Here is a 23,013-nt window from a genome sequence, read left to right on the forward strand (position 1 = left end):
TTATTGATGATGCTAGCCATCCTGATGTGTTTGTGCATATTAAAGCATCCAAACAAAATGCCCTGCCTTCTTGTCATCTATGTGAGAGAGAGATGAGTGACAATACCCTTCAGAAAATTCATGCTAATGCAAAACCTGTTATTCTATCAACTTTCCAAGTTTATAAGAACAATATTTAAAAAGTGTCCCTATTTTTGGGCCTTTGCTCCCCCCCCCCCATTATTTATAACTTTGTCTAGATTTTTTGTTCTAAGTGCTTGAGAGGTATGTTTATTAAGTATACTTAAAGATGGGTTGTCAAGCATTTGTAGGCTGCCTCTATCTGTTAGAGACATAGTTGCCAGAACAGGAGTACATTTTCAATTCCTCATTCACTTGCCCAAGTTACACTTTAATTGGGTTAGGGAAGACATCCGCATGACATGGATGGGAAGCCTGCTCTAGATGGGTTCCTATTAGATTGTCGAAGATGCATAATTTTGAATGAGTCTTCACCAAACTTAAAATAACGAAAACTGAAAACAGCGAAGGGGCATATGAGCGATTTCTTTCCCTGGGAAAGAAATCTCTTGCCCGCCTCCTGCAGTTTGCTGTTTTGTAAACTGTAGTGTGATCTCAGAGTTGGTATATTCAGTTAGGGGTGTGTGGGGGGGGGGGGGCGAAGCCCCCCACTTTGTTTTGTGTGTAGTGATATATATATATATATTTTTTTTTTTGGACAAGCAATTTCTTTCCCAGGGAAGGAACTTGCTCACATGTAGTTTTGCTGTTTTCAGTTTTCATTTTCATGGGTTCGATGAAGACACATTCGAAGTAATGCATCTTCGACATTGTGATATAGACCCTTCTAGACAAGAGATAGTCTCTGAAACACATTCCTCTCTCCAACATTTCCTATTTATTTAGCAGGTGATGTTTACATCCCTATAAGGGGTAATTTTGATGCTATTTGTTTTGTGGTTGTGCAGCAGGACTGTCAGACAGGGATCAGAGGATGCTTTGTAGGTAAGGCATAGATCATCTCTCAGAGGCCTGCAGGATACCGAGTACAGGGATAGGGCTTTGAGGTGGTCTACATAAGACATGTTATTTATGCCCTTTATTCTTTTTGTGAGGAACCTCTGTGGATGATTTAGTTATTGAATATGCATGATTAGGTACATGCTAAAAAGGGTGCTTTACTCAATGAGTGTTCTGATTAGGGCTGAGTAGAGCAGTGACATCTTTGGACCTAGATGCCATATCCTTGCTTATAAGTTGTGCAATGTAGAATGATTTCCTTACCACTGTAGATGCATGATGGTCAAAGGCCAGGTTACTGTCTACATGCATTCCCAGATTTCTGGCCACTCGGTCTACTCTTAGGGATGTATTGTAAATGTGGTAGTTTCCAGGCATAGGCATCACCCCAAAGAATACTATTATGCATTTTCTTGGTATTGAGTTTTAGACAGTGGTTCTGGCACCAGTTATTTGTCTTTGTTAGGCCTTCTTGGAGGGTATTTGTACCACTGGGGCATTCTATTACTGCACTTATTTTGCAATTATCTGCAAACTTTGTCAGCCAGAGGCCTTTGATGTTGGCCTTGACCTCAGAGAAATAGATACCAAAAATGAGTGGTCCCAGCACCAAGCCCTGAGGACTCCACTAGTCTTTGTGGAGGTAGACTCCATTATCCTAATTTCTTGGGTCCGATCTATGGGCCAGTTAGTTATCTAGCACATAACATAGGGGTTTATACTTAATTTTGTGATTTTGTCAACAATGTTGGCATGGAGCATTGTGTAGAATGCTTTGGTTAGGTCAAGACAGGTAGTGCACACTGTTTTTCCCTTGTCCATTGTTTTGGTGACGTTCTCAAAGAAGGTCACCATGTTCAGAAGACATAATCTGCCCTCAAAGAGACAAAACTGGGTTGGATAAAGTGACTAAAGGTTTCCTATATCGTTTATTATTTCCATGATCATTCTTTCCATGACCTTGCATATGAGACCAATCAGACTTATGAGTCTGTATTTGGCCCACCCTTGTGCAGAGGGATGACAGTTGCAGTCATCCATTCACTTGGCATGAAGCCTGTGTGAAGGCTGTGGTTAAATAGTGATTCTAGTCGTCCTGATAGATCAAGTTTCATGCTTTAAGAAGGCATCCTGGGATATTAATGGGGCCCACTGATAGTGTTCATGGCCTTGGAGAGTGCATCGAGGACCACTTAACTAGTGATAGTTGGTGGAGTTATGGTTGCAGATATTTCCGGAGGGGTGTCTGGGGGTGAAAGGGGATAAAATTGGAGCAAATGTTTTCAGGCAGTAGATTTGCTATATCTTCTGGCACAATATAGGTGGCTCCATTTACAAATAATTTGTCACTTTGCTGTATATTACCTTTGAAGGTGTGGACATAGGTGAAGAAAGCCTTGTGATTGTCATTGGACTGGGACATTATTTCTACCTCAAACTTAACTTTAGTAGATTTGATTAGACCTGCTAATTTGCTTGTTCAGATTGATGAGGGAGGTTTTACCTTTCTGGGCATTGCACCTTTCTTTCTTTTATTATACAGCCTAATGATGCTGGAATTCCAAATGGATGGCTTGTTGTTCAACTTTTTCATGTCCTTTTTTTTTGGGTAGGCACAGCTGCCTCAATGAAGAGTGTTTGTGAATAATTCCACATAGGTAGCTGTGTTCTTAGGGTTTGTGGGAGACTTGGAATTTTGCCAGGTGTCACTTAATAAGAGGGAGTTTGCCTTAGAATAATTCCTAAAAGGTCCAAGGTTCATCGGGATCCTGGATTTTATTTTTATTTCAAAGGAAACAGATTCATGGTCCAACTTGACCAGTGAGGACATTACACTTTTTTGGGGGGGCAGCATTCTCCCATGTTTCTGGGGACCAGGCCAAGGATGTTTGAGCCCCTAGTGGATGTAGAGACTATCTAATCCTGGGTATTTGTGTTAACAAAATCCAGGAATCTCTAGGCCTGCATATTTGTGATTGTGTATGATTCTCATTTTTTAGTGGTTCAGTTAAAATCACCCATACATATGGTGTTGAGTTGAATGGAGAGTATATGTAGTACATTTAGATAAGAGTTATGGGTTTCCTGGGTCTTAGAGGGGGACCTGTAGATTGCAAGGATATAGTGTAGGACTTTGCTTATGGTAATTTGGATATGGAGAAGCTCAATGGTATCATATTATTTGTTGAGTCTTGATGTGTTTTTGTTTTTGATGAAAATTGAGACACCTCCACATTTTGTTCCTTCCTGTGCAGCAACTGGTCTAAACAAGTGAAAGACATTATAGCCCTGCACTGATGGGGTGCTCCCTGTGGTTCTAAACCTTGTCTCAGTAACTGCACAGATATTTACATTCTCCAGGAAGAGGATAGCTTGCAGGGAGTGAAGTTTCCTACTTAGACTCCTGGCATTGAGGAGTAACACCTTCTGATTTCCGTGAGTTGTTTTTTTCTATGCTGGAAGGTTTAACAGGTTGGCAATGTCTAAAAATGGTACTATGGGGGTGGACAAGGTTTTAACCAGTATTCAAAAACTCAGATGGTACAGGTGCAGACCATCCCTGGCAAAGCAGAATGGTCTGCCAACCATATCCTTCCAAGCTGAAAAATATTGTACCTCCTTCAAAAGACACCAAAATCTAAGCCAGTCATTACATTCAGTTATTTTCTGTTCATTTTGTGTGGCATCATCCTTGGAGAAGGCAGAATGCTGCTCAGTGCTGGGCTTATACTAGCCTGCGACACATAGTTCAAGAGCTGCATCATGTCTGTCTTCATACTGTCCAGGGAAGTAAGCCTCAGGTCATTTACACCCACATGGACTATGTCTGAGTCATGCTGGTACTAGTGGTTCAAGACCTGAATGCATGCATGCTATGGCGGATCCTGGCCCCTGATAGGCAACTGACCACAACTCTCTCCTTACTCAGCATGGCGAGTAGGACATCTGTTTGTCTCCTAATGGAGTTTCCTGTGATCAAAATATTGGGTTGTGCAGTGGTTTGCCTTATGGGCTTAGAAGTTGAGACAATGTGTGATGTGGCTTTATGTTTTGTGCTGGGTGATTTCTTGGTAGAGTGCTTTGAAGTTGATGAGGATACTTTTTGTGAGTACAATGTCTGGGAGGTCTTTATTCTTTAAGAAGTAAAAACAAAATGAAAACTCCAGCAAAGCTAGAACTTCCACTGAGTGACCTCCCAAACCTCTTGTATCAGAGGCACATGGGATATATGCACATGATCCTTATGAACATCAGGTGTTTCAGCTAATTGGTGATTCTGAATGCTCATGACTTGTTTCATTGTTTTAATGGACAATTTCAGGCCAATAAAGCCAAACCCCACTAACTATGGACATGCATATTTCTGCTTTGTTATGACCTCATCAGCACAGCACAAGCAGAGTTTTTGACTAAGCATTAGAAACACAGGGGTGTTATACCCAGCGGATGTCCATTATCATTATGGTCACTGCAAAAATATCCCAAACAACAAACTAAAACAATGAGTGAGAAGGTCACTGAAAAACCAGTCAGTAAAAACAAAATGAAAACTTCAGCAAAGCTAGAACTTCCACTGAGTGACTTCCCAAACCTCTTGTATCATGTTTTTTTCAGTGAACTTCTCACTCATTGTTTTAGTTTATTCTTTAAGAAGACTACATTTCAGAGCCTCAGCATTTGTTAGTCTGTGTGTGTATGCAGTGGGTGTAGTGTGTTTGTTTCTGACAAATTGTTTGGTATTATAAGTGCTTGTATGCAAGAGTTTTGCCTTCAGTGACAATGCATAACTACACCTTTCACATATCATATCAGTTTGTTTAAGAATTAGGTGGTTGTCAGTAAATATGAAACAACTGCTACATTGTCTCAGGGAACTCATATCCAGTAAGCTGGCTGCAGAAATAGTAGGAAAGTGTGCATGACCTACAAGGGCTTGCAGTTGGCTAGCTTGCTTGCTGTAGGAGGATAGACTACAATCAAGACTATCTCAGTCTAAACTTGAGGGATGGCACTCTTCATTGTGCAAACTAGCTGCTCTTTGCACAACTAATTACTGAAGAAATTTCAAGGGTAGATTTATATGGAAAATTTTCAGTCCTGGGTGCCCAAGTCTATATTGGGCACTTCTAACCACCACTGTGCGATGAGCAACGTTGCACAAATGTGACAACTTTGCACAGGCAGAGAAAAACAGCAAAGAAACAAACTAGCCCTCTGGCCAATAGCAAACACACACACTTTTAGATCTCAAACCGTGATTCCCATCTCAGAAGAGACCTGACTCTAGTGTATATCAACGCAGAGTGCAAATCAGCACTTTAAAGTACTTATCTAGCAGTGGGGGTATTAGGATTCAGCAAAAAGCCTCTGCAATTAATGGTGTGGTTGCAAATTGAGTAAGAGCTCTGGGATTATTCTTTTTTAAGTTTTAGCACTGATATACGCAGCTTTGCATGCTCAACAAGTCATTATAGGAAGGGATTGCTGCAGTCACAAGCAGTACAAGTCTGTTGTGTACACTTGGGGTCCCGTAACGTACCCCTTTGTGACCAGCCTGTGCACAGGTTGTGTATTTTCTGTGAATTGCACTTGAGCCTGAGAAGGAGTAATCTACATGTGTAGCATGTTAATGACATGCTGTGTGTACAAAATGGGGCAAGATGACATACGTCTTGCCATATTGTTTATTACTTTACAAATCACAAATGGGTTTTGTACAAAGGTTTGCTGTGTGGAAGCCATTTTCAGTGGAACACAGTGCCTTATAAAGAATGCTCTCAGTTTGGTAATCCTATGCGGATGAGTTGATATGTATCAGTAGGCTTGTACTCAGACTATTTATGGTTATTTTTTGTATACTTGACATAATGACAAGAATAGTCTTGACACTTACTATGGTATTTTACAGTGTTATGAAAATCTTGTAGGAAACTTTGAAAAGGGTGGGCTTAATGGTAACAGAGTATGATTTGAACTGGGTAAAGTGTTATCATCATTGCTTGATTGCAATCTTTTCTCACCTGATCTGTTCAACCAGTTCTGTAGAAAGATGTTGGTGTTTGATACGGCCTACATCTCGAGGTGGTTCTCCAATAAGTTCAACAACTGTAACATGCCTCTTGTCTAATCCACAATTGGCTTCCTGCAAAAATAAATACATAAATAAAATGGGCATACTGACCAATCACAATATTTTTCTCTGATATCAACAACAAAATAAAAAATCAGAACCACATGATGGGAGTTCATCCAGCCCCATTGCAACTTCCAAAGGCAAAACTGCTGACATCTGATTGACCTTCCACATCTGATCACTGTGGAAGATACAGATCAGTGCCATATACTGTAATAACTTTTCATGGTCCTGATCCCCTATAGCACTTGATGTGTGGTACATGCTTGGTTTGAGAAGCTGTGCCCCTTTAACAGTGTGAGCAATATGAGGTGTAAACAATGTGACCTAGATGGGTGCAGCACTTGGGTTTAAAGGCTCTTTGAAGAAGCAGTTCTGTCTCTTTGCCATGTTTCCTAACCTCTCCATGCTTGGCCTGATGCATTAACTCACAACTTCTGTTGCAGTACAGATCTGAGCTATAGTCAGAAGAAACATCAGTACAGTATAGATTTGTAGTATGGTCAGAAACTGTTGCTTATTTCAGTTCTTCCTGCCAAAAGAAAGTAAAAGGCACAACATTCATTCTATCTGTCAAAATGTAGTTCCATTGCATTATAGTAGGCCAACTTCATTAATGACTACACTAACTGTACATGATCTGTATTCAAAAACATTCCTACCTCATTTTCTGTGCTTTCTAGTCACTCAGAAAGATTATACTATGTGTACATGTAGTCTACGCTTTGTGGCAACTTTTATGAATCCCCCTTAATATTTATGGCTGCAAGAAAATCAGTGGAAAAACTAAAATTAGGAGGAAGAAGGTGTGAATTATGCTTCACTCAGATCGGTGTACACTTAGTATAGGAGTTAATGAATCCCAGGGGATGTTTTTCACTAATTGTGTCTGACCAGAATGACCAATGAAGACTTGGTCATCTAAATGTGTTCTTTGTAAGCTTTGCTTTCACAGTTCCTACTCACAATTTTGTCTTAGTAATTCTGTTTCACAAAGAAAAGTCCATGCATTGCAATTCACTTGAAAATATGAAGCTTTGCTGAGTAAAGAAGTAATACATATTTTAATTTTTGGGAAGATATTTCTTCAGTTTGGCTTAATAGTGTTCTTGCAATCAATAGCAACTCTAAAGCTAAAGGCAAACCTGTCAGAGAACTCCTAGATTTCATGTTCTGAGTTATGTCTCACTGTGAGTGACCTCAGGGACAATCCAGTGATTGTCCATTGTGCCATATTTCTTCATATCACAGGCAAAAAAGCCATCAGGGTATTTAATACTTTTTCTGAAGGAGGAAGAGAGACACAATTTTGCCGTTTGAAATGTAAATCCCAGGTATACTGTGAACCAAAGAATGGTATGCTCTATGTACTTTTTTATGCCTCAGTGCTTTGCCTGTGATGGTCTTCATTTATCACCCCTGGGATTTTGGCTACAGGCCAAGGCCCTTGCCATCACCATAGTGCCTTTTTTAGGCAGTGTCTCAAGAACACCATCTAAGAGCAACCTCAAGGTTTTACTGCTAAATGCTAGGAGTCTTAACACGAAACTGCATTCACTAGAAGCAGTCCTCACCTTGAAAGACATAGACATTTGTGCAGTCATGGAGACCTGGTTCAAGGCCATAGAGGGCACCTCAGCAATATCGTGCTACACCTCCTTCCGCATATTCAGGCCACAGACTGAAGGCATTAAAACTAAAGGAGGTGGTGTATCAATATTTATTAAAGATAAATACAGCTCTAGATTAGTTAGACAGCATGATTCCCTGGAGATACTTCAGGTGCAATTAACTGTTGGTAGGACACCTGTTCAAGTCATTGATAGCTACAGGACCCCCACTCTTCCTATTTGGATCTACTGCATGTCTATCAAGATACATCCATACACCATGATTTTGGGTGACTTTAACTACCCATCCATTGACTGGGGAAATTTCTCACGCGGAAACTAACTTGCCCAAAGGTTCCTCGACTTCATTAACTCCAATGGACCAGCTAGTTGACACCCCCACAAGGGGTAGCAACATCCTAGATCTGGTGCTTACTAGTATGGGGGACCACTGTAGCACCCACATTATGAGGTCTTCCCTGGTGAGATCTGACCATAAATCAGCCTCATTCGAAGTTACTTTCACACCTGACCCTCTCTATAGCAAAACTAAACTAAAAAACTTCTCCAAAGCAGATTATAACCTCTTACAGGATGATATAAATAGCTTCACTGCATCTCCTCCCTTAGAAGGACCTGGCAACTATGCCGAGTTCTACACAAATGCTTTATAGAGACACTTGAACAACTGCATTGACTCAGCTGTACCTGACAGGGCCAAAATAAGCTCCTCAAGTTAGAGCAAACCTGTCTGGTGGACAACTGCCATTAACAGGCTTTACAATAAGAGGAAGAAATTACTGTCTAAGTGTAAGAGGGTGCAAGCCCCAAACTGGAAACACTCCCTCCTCTGCTTAAACAGTCAAATAAGACTCCTTGTGAAGTCCTCCAAAGCTAACTACGAACCCAAATTAGCTTCTTCAACTAAGGACAACCATAAGGCATTCTTTAGTTACATCTGTAACCTAAAAGGAAAGGGTCAGATTTGTGCCAGACTGGTAGTTAATGATACCACATATACCGAGCCTGTGGACATTGCTAACCTGTTAGCTGACAGATTTTATGAAAACTTCACTCCCCTTTCCCCACCACGTTTACCCTAAGACATCCCTACCACCTGTCCTCTATCCTGTATCTCTAAAGAGCAGGTTGTGAATGCTCTCTCTAAGGTCAAAAACACAACATCCGTGGGACCTGATAACATCCTGGGCTGTGTCCTACATGGGCTCAAACAAGAATTAACAATGCCACTGGATACTCTTTTAAATCATAGTCTAATTACTGGCTTCATCCCAGCTAAATGGAGAAAGGCCACCGTTATCTCCTTGTACAAAGCTGGTGCTTCCACTGTCTGTGGGAACTATAGACCTATTAGCTTGACTAGCCTTATCTGTAAGGCCATGGAGAGCATCATCATGGACCTTATCAGCAAAGGCATTGGTAACCTCCAAAGACTTGATCCTACTTAATTTGGATTTGTCAAAGGGAGATCATGCCTGTTAAACCTGGAGGACTTCTTCGAGACAGTCAGCAAGGCCCTTGATGAGGGGAAAGCTATGCATACAGCCTACCTAGACTTAGTCAAGCCTTTTGACACTATCCCTCACTCGGGCATAATTTACAAACTCACCCAGCAAGGTATTAACCTGCATATCATTAGATAGGCTGCTAACTGACTCACTAATATAATTCATATAGTCAAAATGGGGGAGTCCACCTCCAACAGCAGACCTGTAACCAGTGGTTTTCCACAGGGATCAGTCCTGGGACCTCTACTGTTTGGAATCTATTTCTCAGAAAAACTAAAGCTCTGTGGCTGGCAAAGTTTGCTGCTGACTGCAAACTGGGAGCAGTCATAGAATCTCCAAATGATGTCAAAATTCAACAAGAGGGTCTTACACAAACAAATGACTGGGGGCAAAGTCATGGCCTTAAAATCAAAATAAAAAAAGTATTATCATCCCTTTCAGTAACAGTGATGTTCCTGCTAACTACCACATCAATTACAACAACCTAAGTATGCACTCAGTGATGAGAGACCTGGGCACACAGTTTGACAGCAACCTTACCTTTGATCACCATGTTTCCACAGTGGTAAGAAGGAGATTCTATATTGCTCATCTCATAAGTAAGGGCATTGCCTCCAGAAAAAAAGAAGTTAAAACTTCCCTGTACTCTTCCCTCATTAGGCCAATAATTGAGTACTATTCCCCTTTTGGTATGTACCTTTCCAAGCACTTGCAGCAATTGGAGAGACAACAAAGGTTATTCACGAGGAAACTTCAAGGTCTTCGGCATCTGTCCTATGAGGATCATCTGAAATCACTGTCACTTTATTCTGTTTCATACAGACTATTCAGAGGCAATCTCTGCCTTGCATATAAGGCAATCTTTTTTTATTGAAAATGCTGCATATCTGTAAGTCAAATGGTACATGCGTTACTCGCTGTAATGGCCTTAACCTGGTATGCGACATTAATAGAACCTGCTGGAGGGACAGATTTGTCTCCCAGAGGTTGCCACACTTTTGGAACAGACTCCTGCTTCATGTCAGGCAGAGCACCTCATTGGCCCTCTTCAAATGCAATCTGAAGGATTGGATGGGTTAGCCCAGGGGTTCAACCTATGTCCCTCTTGGATAGGGGTGATAGGTGCTGATCGTGGAAATAAGGGTAAAACTTGTCTAGGCTTGTAAGGGCCCTAGGGTCATTAGCCTAGTAATCTTGTATGGTCCTTTGATCCTGTTATCCCAGGCATACTGTGAACCAAAGAATGATATGCACTCTGTACTTTTTTCTAGGTCATTTTTGTCCTTGTACTTGCTGAGCATCAAGATATCTCCAATTAGACACAATCCATTAGTTCCCTTGTAAGAGAGAAGTTCCTGGTACCATATAGGGGTGAGTATTTATTCATTCATTCATTCTGTTTATATTTGCGTATTGTGGATTGTGGTAGTGCACTGATCTTAAAAGACCATTTGCAGGCACAGCCTGGGTGAATAGAATCACTTAAGAAATGAATAAGACATATTTACAGTTACAAGATGCTAAAACAAATATATGATTTAACATTTAGTTCAAGAACAGTTAATGTCAAAACATAAATGGAATGGAATTATGCCTAGCACAGCTTAATGGATAAGATGTGATGTCTGAGATGGGTTATGCTAGTGGTAGGAGCATATCATTATGTAGGGAGGTATGAAGACATTAGAAGAGGCAAGTGAAAATAGTTGCAAGAAAGGATACCATGAGGAGAAGACAGATAAAAAGGTGTGAGAAGCAGGGAAGAGGAGTAGAAAGGAGAAGTGTGTGTGAGAGAGAGACAAGAGAGATGCAAAGAGAAGAGGGGAACTAGGAGAGGCAGTAAGTAAAGGGGATGAGAAGATGAGATAAGGAAGGATGAAACAGAGATAAAGGTGTGTGTGAGAGAGCTGCAGAGTTCATGTACAATGACCTGAGTGAGTGCAGCTGCACTATGCCTGGGTGAAGAGGTATTCCTTGAGATGTTGTCTGAAGTCAGAGTACTTTTGGACATCTCTGTTTGTGAAAGGAAAAGAGTCCCATAGTTTAGGTGCTAGGATGGAGAATGCATAGCCAGTGAAATTAAATTTACTTTTTGGAGTTAGTAGGGTGGGTTGAGATTGAGAGATACCCCTAAGAATATATGTGGGGGTTTTAGTGAAAAGTTTGAGTGACAGGGGACAATGTCCTAGATAAAAGGATTTTGTGAATTAGTGATATTAGTAGGAGGTTGGCTCTCAGATGTACTGGAAGCCATTTAGCTTTGGTGAGAGTTAGGTAGTGATGTTCATTACTGGGGCAGTTAGTAATGAACTGGCAGATTTTATTGGTTTGTAAGGTGGTGGCATTTTCCTTCAAGGCTGCAGTATAATGGGTTGTCCTTATTCTAGCTGAGAGAAGATTATGCCTTTGCCTATGGGACCTTTGGCTGGCTTGGACAGAACAGACAATATCTTGTTTGCTTGGAACATTAGTATGTTAATCTTTTTGCTTGTGTTTTTAATGTGTAGCTGCAAGTTAGGGGACTGGTCTAGCCAAATGCCAAGGTATCTGAAGGATATGGTAGTTTCTATGGTGGTATTGTTAACATTTTTAATATTAAGGAAGCTGGTTGCTTTGGCTATTTTTTGTTTGGTTCCAAATAGCATTGCTTTTGTTTTTGAGGGAATGAGTATCTGTTTCTGGCATATTAGCCACTGTTTGGGGGTTTGGAGGTCATCTTGGAGCTGTGTTTATGTAACAGAGTGGGATTTGTTTAACCTGTAGATGACAATGTCATCTGCATAAAGAATTAGACTTATCGGAGGATGGTCAGATGGAAGTTTGTTGATAAATATGGAAAAAAGCAGAGGGGCTAAAGTGGAGCCCTGTGGGACTCCTTTCATAAGATAAGTTGTTTTGGAGATGGTAGTGCCTCCTACTTTTTCACCTTGGAGGATCTATTGGTGAGGAAATGTACAAACCGAAGTTTTGCATCATTACTAATGCCTATTCAGTTAACTCATTACATCTGAATGACTCCTCCAGGTGCATTTGCATTTAACTCCTACTGACGCCTCTAGGCATCAAGTATTGCTTGTTCATATTTGCATCAATAATTCAAAAAACATTTGATGTACAAGGTTTTAAAACATTTTATCTTAAAGGTTACACAATGGCAAACTCAACTACATTAATATTTGACATCTATCTAGTGCAGGCAAATTGATATTAACTGTTGTTTTTATGATATTAATTTATATAGATATAATTTTCACATTTTTCTAAATGTCTCAACAACCGAGTAACGCAGACAGAATTCCTTACCCTCATATGAAAGCGCTAAGCTAGATGCTGCTGACAGTATGTGTGTAACTTGAGTGGTTGGTGAGATATTGTAAGTTGTTTACAAAATATTACAAATGCAATAGTTACTATGTTTACTCATCATCATCATCAGCCCCCTTTTTCCCATTTTTCAAAATGGGGTGAGGGTATCGTGTTAACTGTCACCAACTCTCTCGATTCAGTGCCACACTCCTGCCTTCTTCAACACTCATGCCTGACTGTCGCAGATCTTCTTTCACAATATCCATCCACCTCTTTGCTGGATGTCCTCACTTCCTTTTAACTTCTTCCTGTCTGTCCCAAATCTTCCTCACCAGATTATCTTCTGCTTTTCTACACGTGCCCAAACCACCGTAATCTGTTCTCTTTGATCTTTTATGCAATTGGAGCAACTTTGGCTTCTGCTCTTATGTCCTCATTTCTTCACCTGTCCCACAATGTGCATCTTACCACCTTTCTCAGGCACTTCATTTCCATCACCTCTAGGTTCTTCAACTGTTCTGCCTTTACTGCCCAGGTTTCTGTACCATGCAGTAGTACTGGTCACATCACTGTCTTGTACACCTTAATTTTCAGCTTCTTTGGCATTCTTCTGTCATACAGTACACCTGATACTCTATGCCAATTGGTTGTAGCCCCTCTGATTCTAGCTTTGACCTCTTCATTCAGACTACCCTTCTCCTCAACTACTCCTCCCAGATACTCAAAGCTGTTTACCTGTTCCACTATCTTCCCTTCTGTCTCTATTCTCAGCTTCTTCTGATTTCCCCAATTTGCTGCCATTACCACAGTCTTATCTGTGCTTAGTTTCATCCCATGTGCCTTAAGATTTATATTCCATTCTCCTGTCCTTTGCTAAAGTTCTAGCTCAGAGTATGTCTGTACTGCCACATTGTCTGCATACAGCAGCTTTGTTGATCCATCCCCTCCAACCTGTTTGCTAATGTAGTCCATCACCAGTATGAACAGCAATGGGCTCAGAGCTGAACCCTGATGTACACCCACACCCACTGGGAATCCCTCTGTGAGGCCGAATACTGTTTGTACTTGAGTCATCGGGTCCTTGTACATAGCCGGCATTAATTCTATCAGTGTTTCTGGGACTTCAAACCACCACAGTACTACCCAGATCAGCTTTCTTGGGACCTTGTCATATGCTTTTTCCAAGTCTAGGAATGCCCAATTGGACTCTCCTAATCTCTAGCTTTTTCTCAAGTATCTGTCTCAATGCAAACATCAGGTCAGTTGTGCTGCATCCTGATCTGAATCTAAACTGCTCATCTCCCATCTTACATTCTAGTACTCTGTGTATCCATTTATCAATCACCCTCTCCAGAACTTTCATGCAGTGTGATAAGAGTTTGATGCCTCTGTACTGCCCACAGTTGCGGATGTCCCCTTTCCTTCTTGTACACTGGCACGAGTATGCTTATTCTCCAGTCATCTGGGATACGGCTTTCTCTCCACACAGCTATTAGTACCCTCAAGAGCCATTTCTCCCCTATCTCACCTAGCATCTTTATCATATCTGCTGTGACCTCATCTGAGCCTGCTGCTTTCCCTGACTTCATCTTCCTTAGTGCTGTTCTTACTTCTTCTAGGGTGGGCAACTCTTCTTCACTCATCGTTGGCTGTTTCTGGGGCAGTACAACTTCTGTGGGGTTTTCTTCATTCAAAAGCTGCTGGAAATACTCCTTCCATCAGCCTTTGATGTCCTCTGGGCTGGTGAGCAGGTTGTTGCTGGCATCCCTTATGAAGGGTGTCTGACTATCTTCTTTATCTTTCTATCTTTGCCTTGCAAACTGGTATAGCTTCTTTGTGCCCCTTACTGAGTCACTTTCCAGAAGTTGGTACAGTGCCTCTGATGCCCTATGTTTTGCTATTGCAACTTCTGTCTTAGCTTCTTTGTTAGCCAACCAGTAGTCCTTCCTAGCCTGGTCAGTCTTTTCTGCCTCCCACTTCTTCCTGCACTCCTTTTTTCTTTTGATGACTTCCTGGACTTCTGCATTCCACCACCAGCTTTCTTTATGTACCTTATTTCCATACCTGGCTTGGCCACATATCTTTTCTGTAGTTCTAATACATGCCGTTTTTAGGTGCTGCCTTTCTTCTTCAACTCTACCTATTTCCTCCTCTTCGTGAGGTGCTACAGCCCTGAGTAATTCCTTGAAGTGCTGTACTTTCTCTCCAGTCAACTTGCAGGTCTTCAGCCTGGTCTCTGTTGACCTTAGAGCCTTCTCTGACCACTGCTTGCAGCTGATTGTGGCAACTAGTGGTTTATGCTGTGGGCCGACTGTTTCACTTGGGATGACTTTTCAATTATGGATTCTGCCCCATTGCCTTTTCCTTACTAGGGGGGAGTCTACCTGAGTTGCATGTTGACTACTCTTGTATGTGATCTTGTGACTGTCTCTCTTTCTGAACCATGTGTTGGCTACTATCAAGCCATTTGCCAGACAGAAGTCTAGAATGGCTTCTCCCTCTTTATTCCTGTTGCCCCACCCATGTGGACCCAGGCAGTCCTCATATCCTTTTCTGTCTGTCTCGATATGTGCATTCAAGCCACCCATTATCAACACCAATTCATGTTGTCCTGCTTTATCTAGTAGGTCCTGCAACAGCTGTCTAAATGCACTCTTTTCCTCACTATCACAACCCCGCGGTGGGGCATAGGCTGAGATTATGAATACTCCCCTATCATTACACCAGAGTCTGACTGCCATTAATTCTGATGATATCCCTTACTGCCTTCTGAAGCCTCTCTCTCACCACAATTCCTACACCATTTCTAGCCTTCTAGCCTGCCCTCCACCTGAGTAGTAGACTCTGGATCCCAAGCCAAGTGGCTTTGCTGCACTGCCCTTCCATCTCGTCTTCTGGATACATAGGATGTCCAGCCTCCTCCATATCATCATGTCATCCACTTCCAAACTGCGTCCTGTCAGTGAACCTACATTAAGCGTAGCAATTCTCAGTTCGTTTGGCAGGTTGGTTGGATTTACGTCCGGCTTTCGCTCAACAGAGCTATGCCAGGCTGAGCAACTAGACACCGGCCAGCCAGTAGCTTATTGACCCAGGGCTGCTGGGCTTTATGGTGGGCACACACTGGCCAATAGGGGCACATATACCCCTCCCACCGTTAGCACGGGTCCCTATGGTTTCAGAGATATGAACATTTGTTGGAAATATTAGGGCATAATTTGATTCTGTCAAAAAGATTAGGCTCCACCTTTTGGAATTTACAGTGCAAACTTCCTGATTGCCATTGGAGTGAATGAGTTAATTTGTCAAATAGTAAGTAATGTCCAGTGAAGCTGTTTATGAGGGCTGCTTGTACCCCTGTAGCATCCTGGCAACTGAGGGCATTTCTATAGTCCTAACCCACCCATGATGGTGATGTCATCACCTGTTTCACCACAAGGACTTTCTATGCCCCTCTACAGCATACATGTGCACTTCTGTGCATGCAATAACAAGGTTTATGTCATTGGCCTAGTGGCTATAGCCAACGTCCTTTTCTGCAGTGGCTCCCTGCTACATGCAAAGCCACTGTTTTGCACCTGGAGTCACAGATTAGCCAGCAGTGGATGACCACCATCCTCCCTAGAAGTGCATGCCCATCCTCACCTGCCTGAACTGTCAAGTGCCTAAGCAACTAGCTGAACCTTGGTTGCCTGGGGCAAAGTCAAGGCTTTATCATTGTGTGCCACTGACACAGACTAAGGCATTTATTCTTATTCAGAAATCAATGTGTCCAAGAGAATATTGATACATATGGAGAGCTTGTTTGACTTTCTTGCTGTACTCTGCCTCAATATTGCTGATCTCTGCCTGCATTTTATTTTGAAGTTTTTCATTTAAAGTTTGGTTACTTCTATTTTGTATCTTATTCTTGTATTACATTTGTTTTGTTTTAAGTTTTCTGCTGAAGTTTTAAGAGGTCTTGGCTGGGGTCATTTAGAAAAGTTAGCAAAGAATTATTTTGCAAACAGTGAATAGCATCAGCTAATTAGTGGGAGGAGCTCAGAAATAACATTCCTCATTTAGCTAGAAATATCTGGTGACATCTCTATTTATCTGGAGTTCTTGTTGGCTTGCTTGCTGTACTCTTCCTGAATATTGCTGATCTCTATCTGCATTTTATTTTTCCCACTCAGCCACCCAGCCATTGTTGTATTGTTAAACTTGATGGCTTTTGAGTAGCTTGTCCCTACTGTAAATCTGATTTTGGACACTCCTCTCACCCACTCCCATCACATCAGCTCATTCTACTGCATATGGAAAGATCAGTTGGGAAGTCCCATCCCCTGAGTTTCTTAACCTTGAACTATCGTCTGTTTCCTCCCTTCCCACTTAACTTACAAAATGTACTTTATTCAGCTGCTTTTACTGTATTTGTGTTTTTCCTACTTTACTACTTTATTTTGCTTTTCCTGCTTGTTCTTAAAAGTGTTCAATTGTATTTACTACTGCTTGTTAGTAGCCTTATTAAATTGTAACTGTTATTCTAAGCCTCTTAGTTTTGGTTTAAGCACCTGCGCTTCAGGCCAGTTGTTTTACATTAAGAAGGTTTGTGGTCTACACTGTTGTGGCAGGAGAGGTAGCTTACATCCTTCTACGTTGGGAATTACTGGCTGAAGGCTTATCGTGTCTGTTATTCTAAAAGTATCTTAGTTCTGGTTTAAGCACTTGGACTCCAAACCAGTTATTTTACATTAGGAAGATTTGTGGTCTAGACTCTTGTGGCACCTTTCTAACCTTGCAATTGCTGGGGAAGGCTTATTGTGCCTGCTATTCTAAGTCTCTTTGTTTTGGTTTAAGCACGTGGGTCCCAGACCAGTTATTTCACACTGTGGTCTACACTCTCTTGGGAGTATTCTACTGAATTGCTGCTTTATTTAAACTGTTTACTGGTTTTTTTTTTTTTTTTTGCTGTTGCAACTGTGATTTTCTGCACTTTGAATTTATAGTACGTCTGCATTTTGTAGCATAGACTAGATTCAGGCTTGCTGAATCTAGATTGTTTGGTATCATTTGAGCACCAAAACCAGCCATCTAACATTAAGAAGGCCCCCCTGCACCCTTGTGGCAGAAGTGTGCAGCCAAAGACCCGTCTGAGTTGGGGACTGCTGGAATAAGGCTCAGTCTTGGGCTTTACCTTTGGTTACTTTGTTTAAAATCATTTAACTTCGCTTGTATTTAAGTGCCGTGTTTGCTCGGGTCTGTGCTTAATTTACTGGAGCTGCTCAGAGATTGCACTGCTGCCCTGTGAATAACTCAGCTGTGCATTGTGAAGCACTGATGCAGTTTTCTATCCCTAGCCCTCCATAGAATAGCTGCTTTTTGTTAGTCTTACAGCAAAACCTGGTCCATCTAGCCCACTCCCCACTAGTTACTACAGTACATAGCTGCCATAATGGACAGATAGTTTCTCACCATTTCTCCAGCCAGCATGATTGACATAGGCATCCTGAAACAATGTAGCAATTGCCTCATGTATACTGACAACCAGTTACTCCTAAAACAAACAAGTACAACTTGTGAGAGATGTATTTGACTATGAATTTGGAATGAATTCTCTCACCTAACAAATTAGATATCAAACAAGTTATCACCACACAAACTTCACCTCTTGCACATAACAAGCTCACAATCCAGAAACCCACACAGGCGGACATACTCGCTAGAAGCCTACCTAAAGATAAGAGACCTCCCAAGTGCAAACCAACTGCACACACTGCAGACCCAACAGAAACAACTACACATAATAATGCACACAACAGTGTCTCAGCCAATAAGCCCCAAGGCAAAACACCTCAAAAACCAAATGTGTTGGTCATAGGTGACTCCATAGTGAGACTCACAGATATCCCTCGCACCATGCTCGACAAGGAGAAGGTCACGGTCAGCTGCCTGTCAGGTGCCAGGATCCATCATATCACACAAGCACTCAAGCGTCTCAACAAGTACAGTTGTGACTCTGTTATAGTCCATATTGGAGTGAATGACTTGAGATGTACCTCATTAGACTAAATGAAGAGAGACATGACTGAGCTCTCAGATTATGTGTCCCAGGCAGGTTTGTCCCTAGCCCTAAGCAGCATTCTTCCTTCACCCAGGATGATGCCTAAATATAAACAAAAAAATGATTGACTTCAACAATTGGCTTAGCTTCTGATGTCAGTCCAGGGGGATCCAGTATCTGTCAGCCTAGGAATATATGGTCGACAGACCACACTGCTTTGCCAGAGATGGTCTTCACCTGTCGCCTCTTGACTTTTGGTTACTGGCAAAGGTACTCACCTCCCCCATAGTGCCTTTTTTAGGCTATGTCATAACAACAAAATTCCTGATGTAAAGAAAATCCCCTAGAGATAAACTCAAGGTTATCCTATTTAATGTTAGGAGTCTAAATCAGAAGCTGCACTCACTGGAAGTATTCCTACCTTGGAAGATGCTGATGTTTGTGCAGTCACTTAGACATGGTTCAAATTTGCAGAGAGAACACCAGCCATGCAAGGCTACAATGCCTTCCACGCATTCAGATTTCAAAACGAGTGTGAAAGAACCAAAGGTGGAGGTGCATCCATCTTCATTAAAGACAAATACACCTCAAGACTGGTCAAACCATATAACTCCCTAGAGCTACTCCATGTCCAACTAACTGTAGGTAAAACCCCCTTCCATATCATTGTTAGCTATAGGTCCCCCACCATGAACCACAAGAACCACTCTGCCTACCTGGACCTACTTGAGTCACTCACTATATAGCCAAACACCTTAGTCATGGGTGATTTCAACTATCCTTTCATTGATTGGGAGTCATATATGAGCACAAACATGCTCACCCTAAGATTCATAGGTTCATAGGACGATACTACTCTATTGGCTTGGAGGCCCTTATAAGCCTAGCCAAGAATTTCAACCATGTTCCCATAAAGTCAGCACCTGTTTTCCCTGTCCAGCAGGGACACAGGTAGGGTATCAGGGGTATATGTTCTGCTTCCCATCCAGTCATCCAGGTTACTCTTAAAGAGGGCTAGTGAGGTACTCTGCTTGACATGGAGAAGAAGTCTATTCCAAAGATGGGGGAGTCATTGTTAATACAAATGCTCTGGAACAGGTAGTCTGCACCTCCACAAGGGTCTGTAGTGTCATAGACTTAGTACTCACCAACATAGGGGGTCTCTGCACTACCCCCTGTGTGTTGCCCTTCCCGGTAAGGTCTGACCATAAATCAGTGTTGTTCGAAGTAACGATCATTCCTGACCCCCCCCCCCCAAAAGAGCAAAAAGGATGAAAAATTTCTCCAAATCAAACTATAGCCTCCTAGGTGATGGCATAAATAGTTTTAAACCCCCTGCTACCACTGTCAACAATGACTCTTATACAGAGATGTACACAAATGCCCTGTATAAACACCTGTACAAATGTATAGACTCGACTGTACCTGAATGGATCAAAGCAAGGTCCTCTCAAAAAAACAAGCCACCTTAGTGAACATCAAGCATAAATAGGTTATACAACAAGAAAAATAAACTAATGTCTAAAACAAAAGGGAACTACCACATTAGAGGAAGGACACCCTCCACAGCTTGAACTAGCAAATTAGATATCTTGTAAATTTCTCTCAAGCCAATTACAAAGCTAAACTAGAATACCTAGCTAGGGATACACAGAAGGCATTCTTTAGTTATGTCAGAAATCTAAAATGGAAGGCCCAGCTTTGTGTTGTACTAGTAGTGGATGGTACCACTCGTACTGACCCTGAGGACATCTTTAACCTACTAGGAGACAAATTTGGAGCAAACTTCACCCCCCCCCCATCTCCACCAGACATACTCTAAAGCATACCTGTCACCAGTCCTCTACCTAGTATCTCCAAAGAGCAGGTCGTAACTGCATTCTCCATGGCCAAAACACAGCCTCTATGGGACCAGATAACATCCCAGGCTGCTACTAAATGGTCTAAAACAGGACCTAGTGGAACCACTTGGCACTCTCTTCAACCGCAGTCTAAGTACTGTTTGTCTCAGCAGATTGGAAAACAGCAACAGTAATTCCCGTGCACAAAGGGGTTCCATTAACCAGCCCTGGGAACTATAGACCCACAAGCCTAACCAGCCTTATCTGCAAGGCCATGGAGAGAATTATAGGTGACCTTCACACTCTTGATCTGTCCCAGTTTGGCTTTGTTAAGGGTAGATCATGCTTATTAAACTTGGTGGACTTCTTCAAGAATGTCACCAAAGCCCTGGATGAAGGCAAAACAGTACATGCAGCCTATATGGACTTAGCCAAGGCTTTTGACACACTACCCCACTCAGGCATCATTCAGAAATTCACCCAGCTGGGAATTAACCCATATGTCACTAGATGGGTAGCCAACTGGTTCACCAACAGAATGCATACTGTCAAAGTTGGGGATTCCACCTCTACCAGCAAGGATCTGTGCTGGACACCCTACTGTTTGGAATCGATTTCTCAGAAGTCCAGGTGAAACTAGATGGCCTGTGGCTTATCAAGTTTGCCAATGACTGCAAACTGGGTGCAATCACTGAGTCACCCAACGATGTTGACATACTACAGAAAGGGCTTCCACAGACAAATAACTGGTGCCAAAGCCACAGATTTAAACTAAATGCAAAAAAAAAACGCCTTATCATCCCTTTTGGCAAAGGGGAAGTCCCTGTAAATTACAATAATAACAGCACCCCCCCCCCTTAGCTCAAACCCTGTGGTGGGAGATTTGGGAACACAGGTTTATAGCAACCTTCTATGTCGCACATCTCATAAGTAAGGGCATCACATTCAGAGCTAAGGATGTTATAACTCCCCTGTAGTAAAGAAGAAGAATACCGGCACGACGACACCTGATATAGTAAAACAATGAATTTATTAAAACTTGTTTTAGTTTAAATTTCACCAATGCTGTCTTTCTCAGGCAAATAGTAAACTTAATTTAAAAAAATAGCTTAAATAACAGTTGAGAAATCGTGTGACTACAGCATTAAAGAAATAGTACTTAAAAATACATTCATAAATATATTCATAAGTAAAATGTATAATATGATATAATATACTCTAGAAAATGTATATAAAAAGTGTATTGAAAATCTATATCTAATCATATTGTTCTTATAATTAGAAATTGCAACAGTTTATACAAAAAGACATAAACATGTCTAAATTCTATTGGGTTTCTCCTTTAAAACTTGCTTTATAGTAACACTATAATTCAAGCCAGGTGGATAATGTGCTTTAAAATGCATAATCCATTTATTATCCATTTTTTCAGTGTAATTTTTAATATCTCCTCCTTGTATGTTTTCCTGTATATTCTGTAATATGAAAAAAACAGAAGTTGTGAGATGAGTCTGTTGTAAATGCCTATGTAGTGCATTAGTATTTAATTCTCTTTTTATATCTGAGAGATGTTCAAATATTCTCTCTTTAAACTTTCTGCTTATTTTGCCAATGTATAAAGCACTGCATAAAAGGCATCTAGCCACGTAAATAATATTTTTTTCATTGCAAGTCCCATGGTAACTAAGATGGAATGGTTTGGAATTAACAAGATGTTTAAATACAGATTCAGATGAAATATATTTAGAGAACTGACAGTTATTGTACTCATCCCTCATCAGACCACTAATACAGTACAACACTCCTTTCTATATGTACCTCACTGGACACCTGCAGCAGCTGGAGAGACCTCAGAGGCTTCTCACCAAGAAAATTCAGGGCCTTCAACACATGACCTACATGAACAGACTGAAGGCTGTGTCACTGTACTCTGTATCTTACGTGTTGCTGAGAGGCAACTTGTCCTGGCCTACAGAGCAGTCTCGGACCCTGCCCTAATTGAAATGCTGCACATCTGTAAGTCAAATGGGACAAGATTCACTTACTCTAGAGATCTTAACCTAGCCTCTAACATTAATAGGACATGCTGGAGAGACAGATATGTCTGTCAGAGATTGCCACTCCTTTGGAAGAAATGCCCAGTTCACATAAAACAGAGCTCCCCAATTATCCTATTTAAGCATAAGTTAGACAAGTGGATGGGAGACTGTAAATTTACTCTGGGGGGTGTCACCTATGTCCCTCTTTATTAGGACAACTGGTGCTGTTCATAGACTTGAGCTGCAAATATAGACCATACAACTTGGTCAGTAAGGGAACAAAGGTATAATATGGCTAGGCTTATAAAGACCCTAAGGCCAATAGCCTAGTAACCTCGTATGAAGCTATGAACCTATGAGACACAAGGTGCATGCCTGCACATTTGGGGAACTATGTATTCTTCAATAAGAGATAAAATAGTCTGATCATATAAGAGGCTGACTATTAAGAATATATGACTTAGACTGGGAAAAGCATTGGATGTATTTTG

At 41.4% G+C, this 23,013-nt stretch overlaps 1 protein-coding gene across 4 annotated transcripts in view; it reads right to left on the bottom strand.

Annotated features, from left to right (window-relative positions):
* The window catches only part of SRPX2 (sushi repeat containing protein X-linked 2), a 473,560-nt gene that overhangs the window by 43,476 nt on the left and 407,071 nt on the right, over nt 1–23,013 (bottom strand). For all 4 annotated transcript variants that reach the window (XM_044057516.1, XM_044057515.1, XM_044057517.1 and 1 more), the window contains one exon: nt 6,042–6,163. In XM_044057516.1, coding sequence (XP_043913451.1) covers nt 6,042–6,163 — 122 coding nt within the window. The remainder of the gene's footprint in view (nt 1–6,041; nt 6,164–23,013) is intronic.

This window comes from Protopterus annectens, chromosome 15.part0 (assembly GCF_019279795.1).
Source record: "Protopterus annectens isolate FY-2018-M chromosome 15.part0, PAN1.0, whole genome shotgun sequence".
Lineage (NCBI taxonomy): Eukaryota > Metazoa > Chordata > Ceratodontiformes > Protopteridae > Protopterus > Protopterus annectens.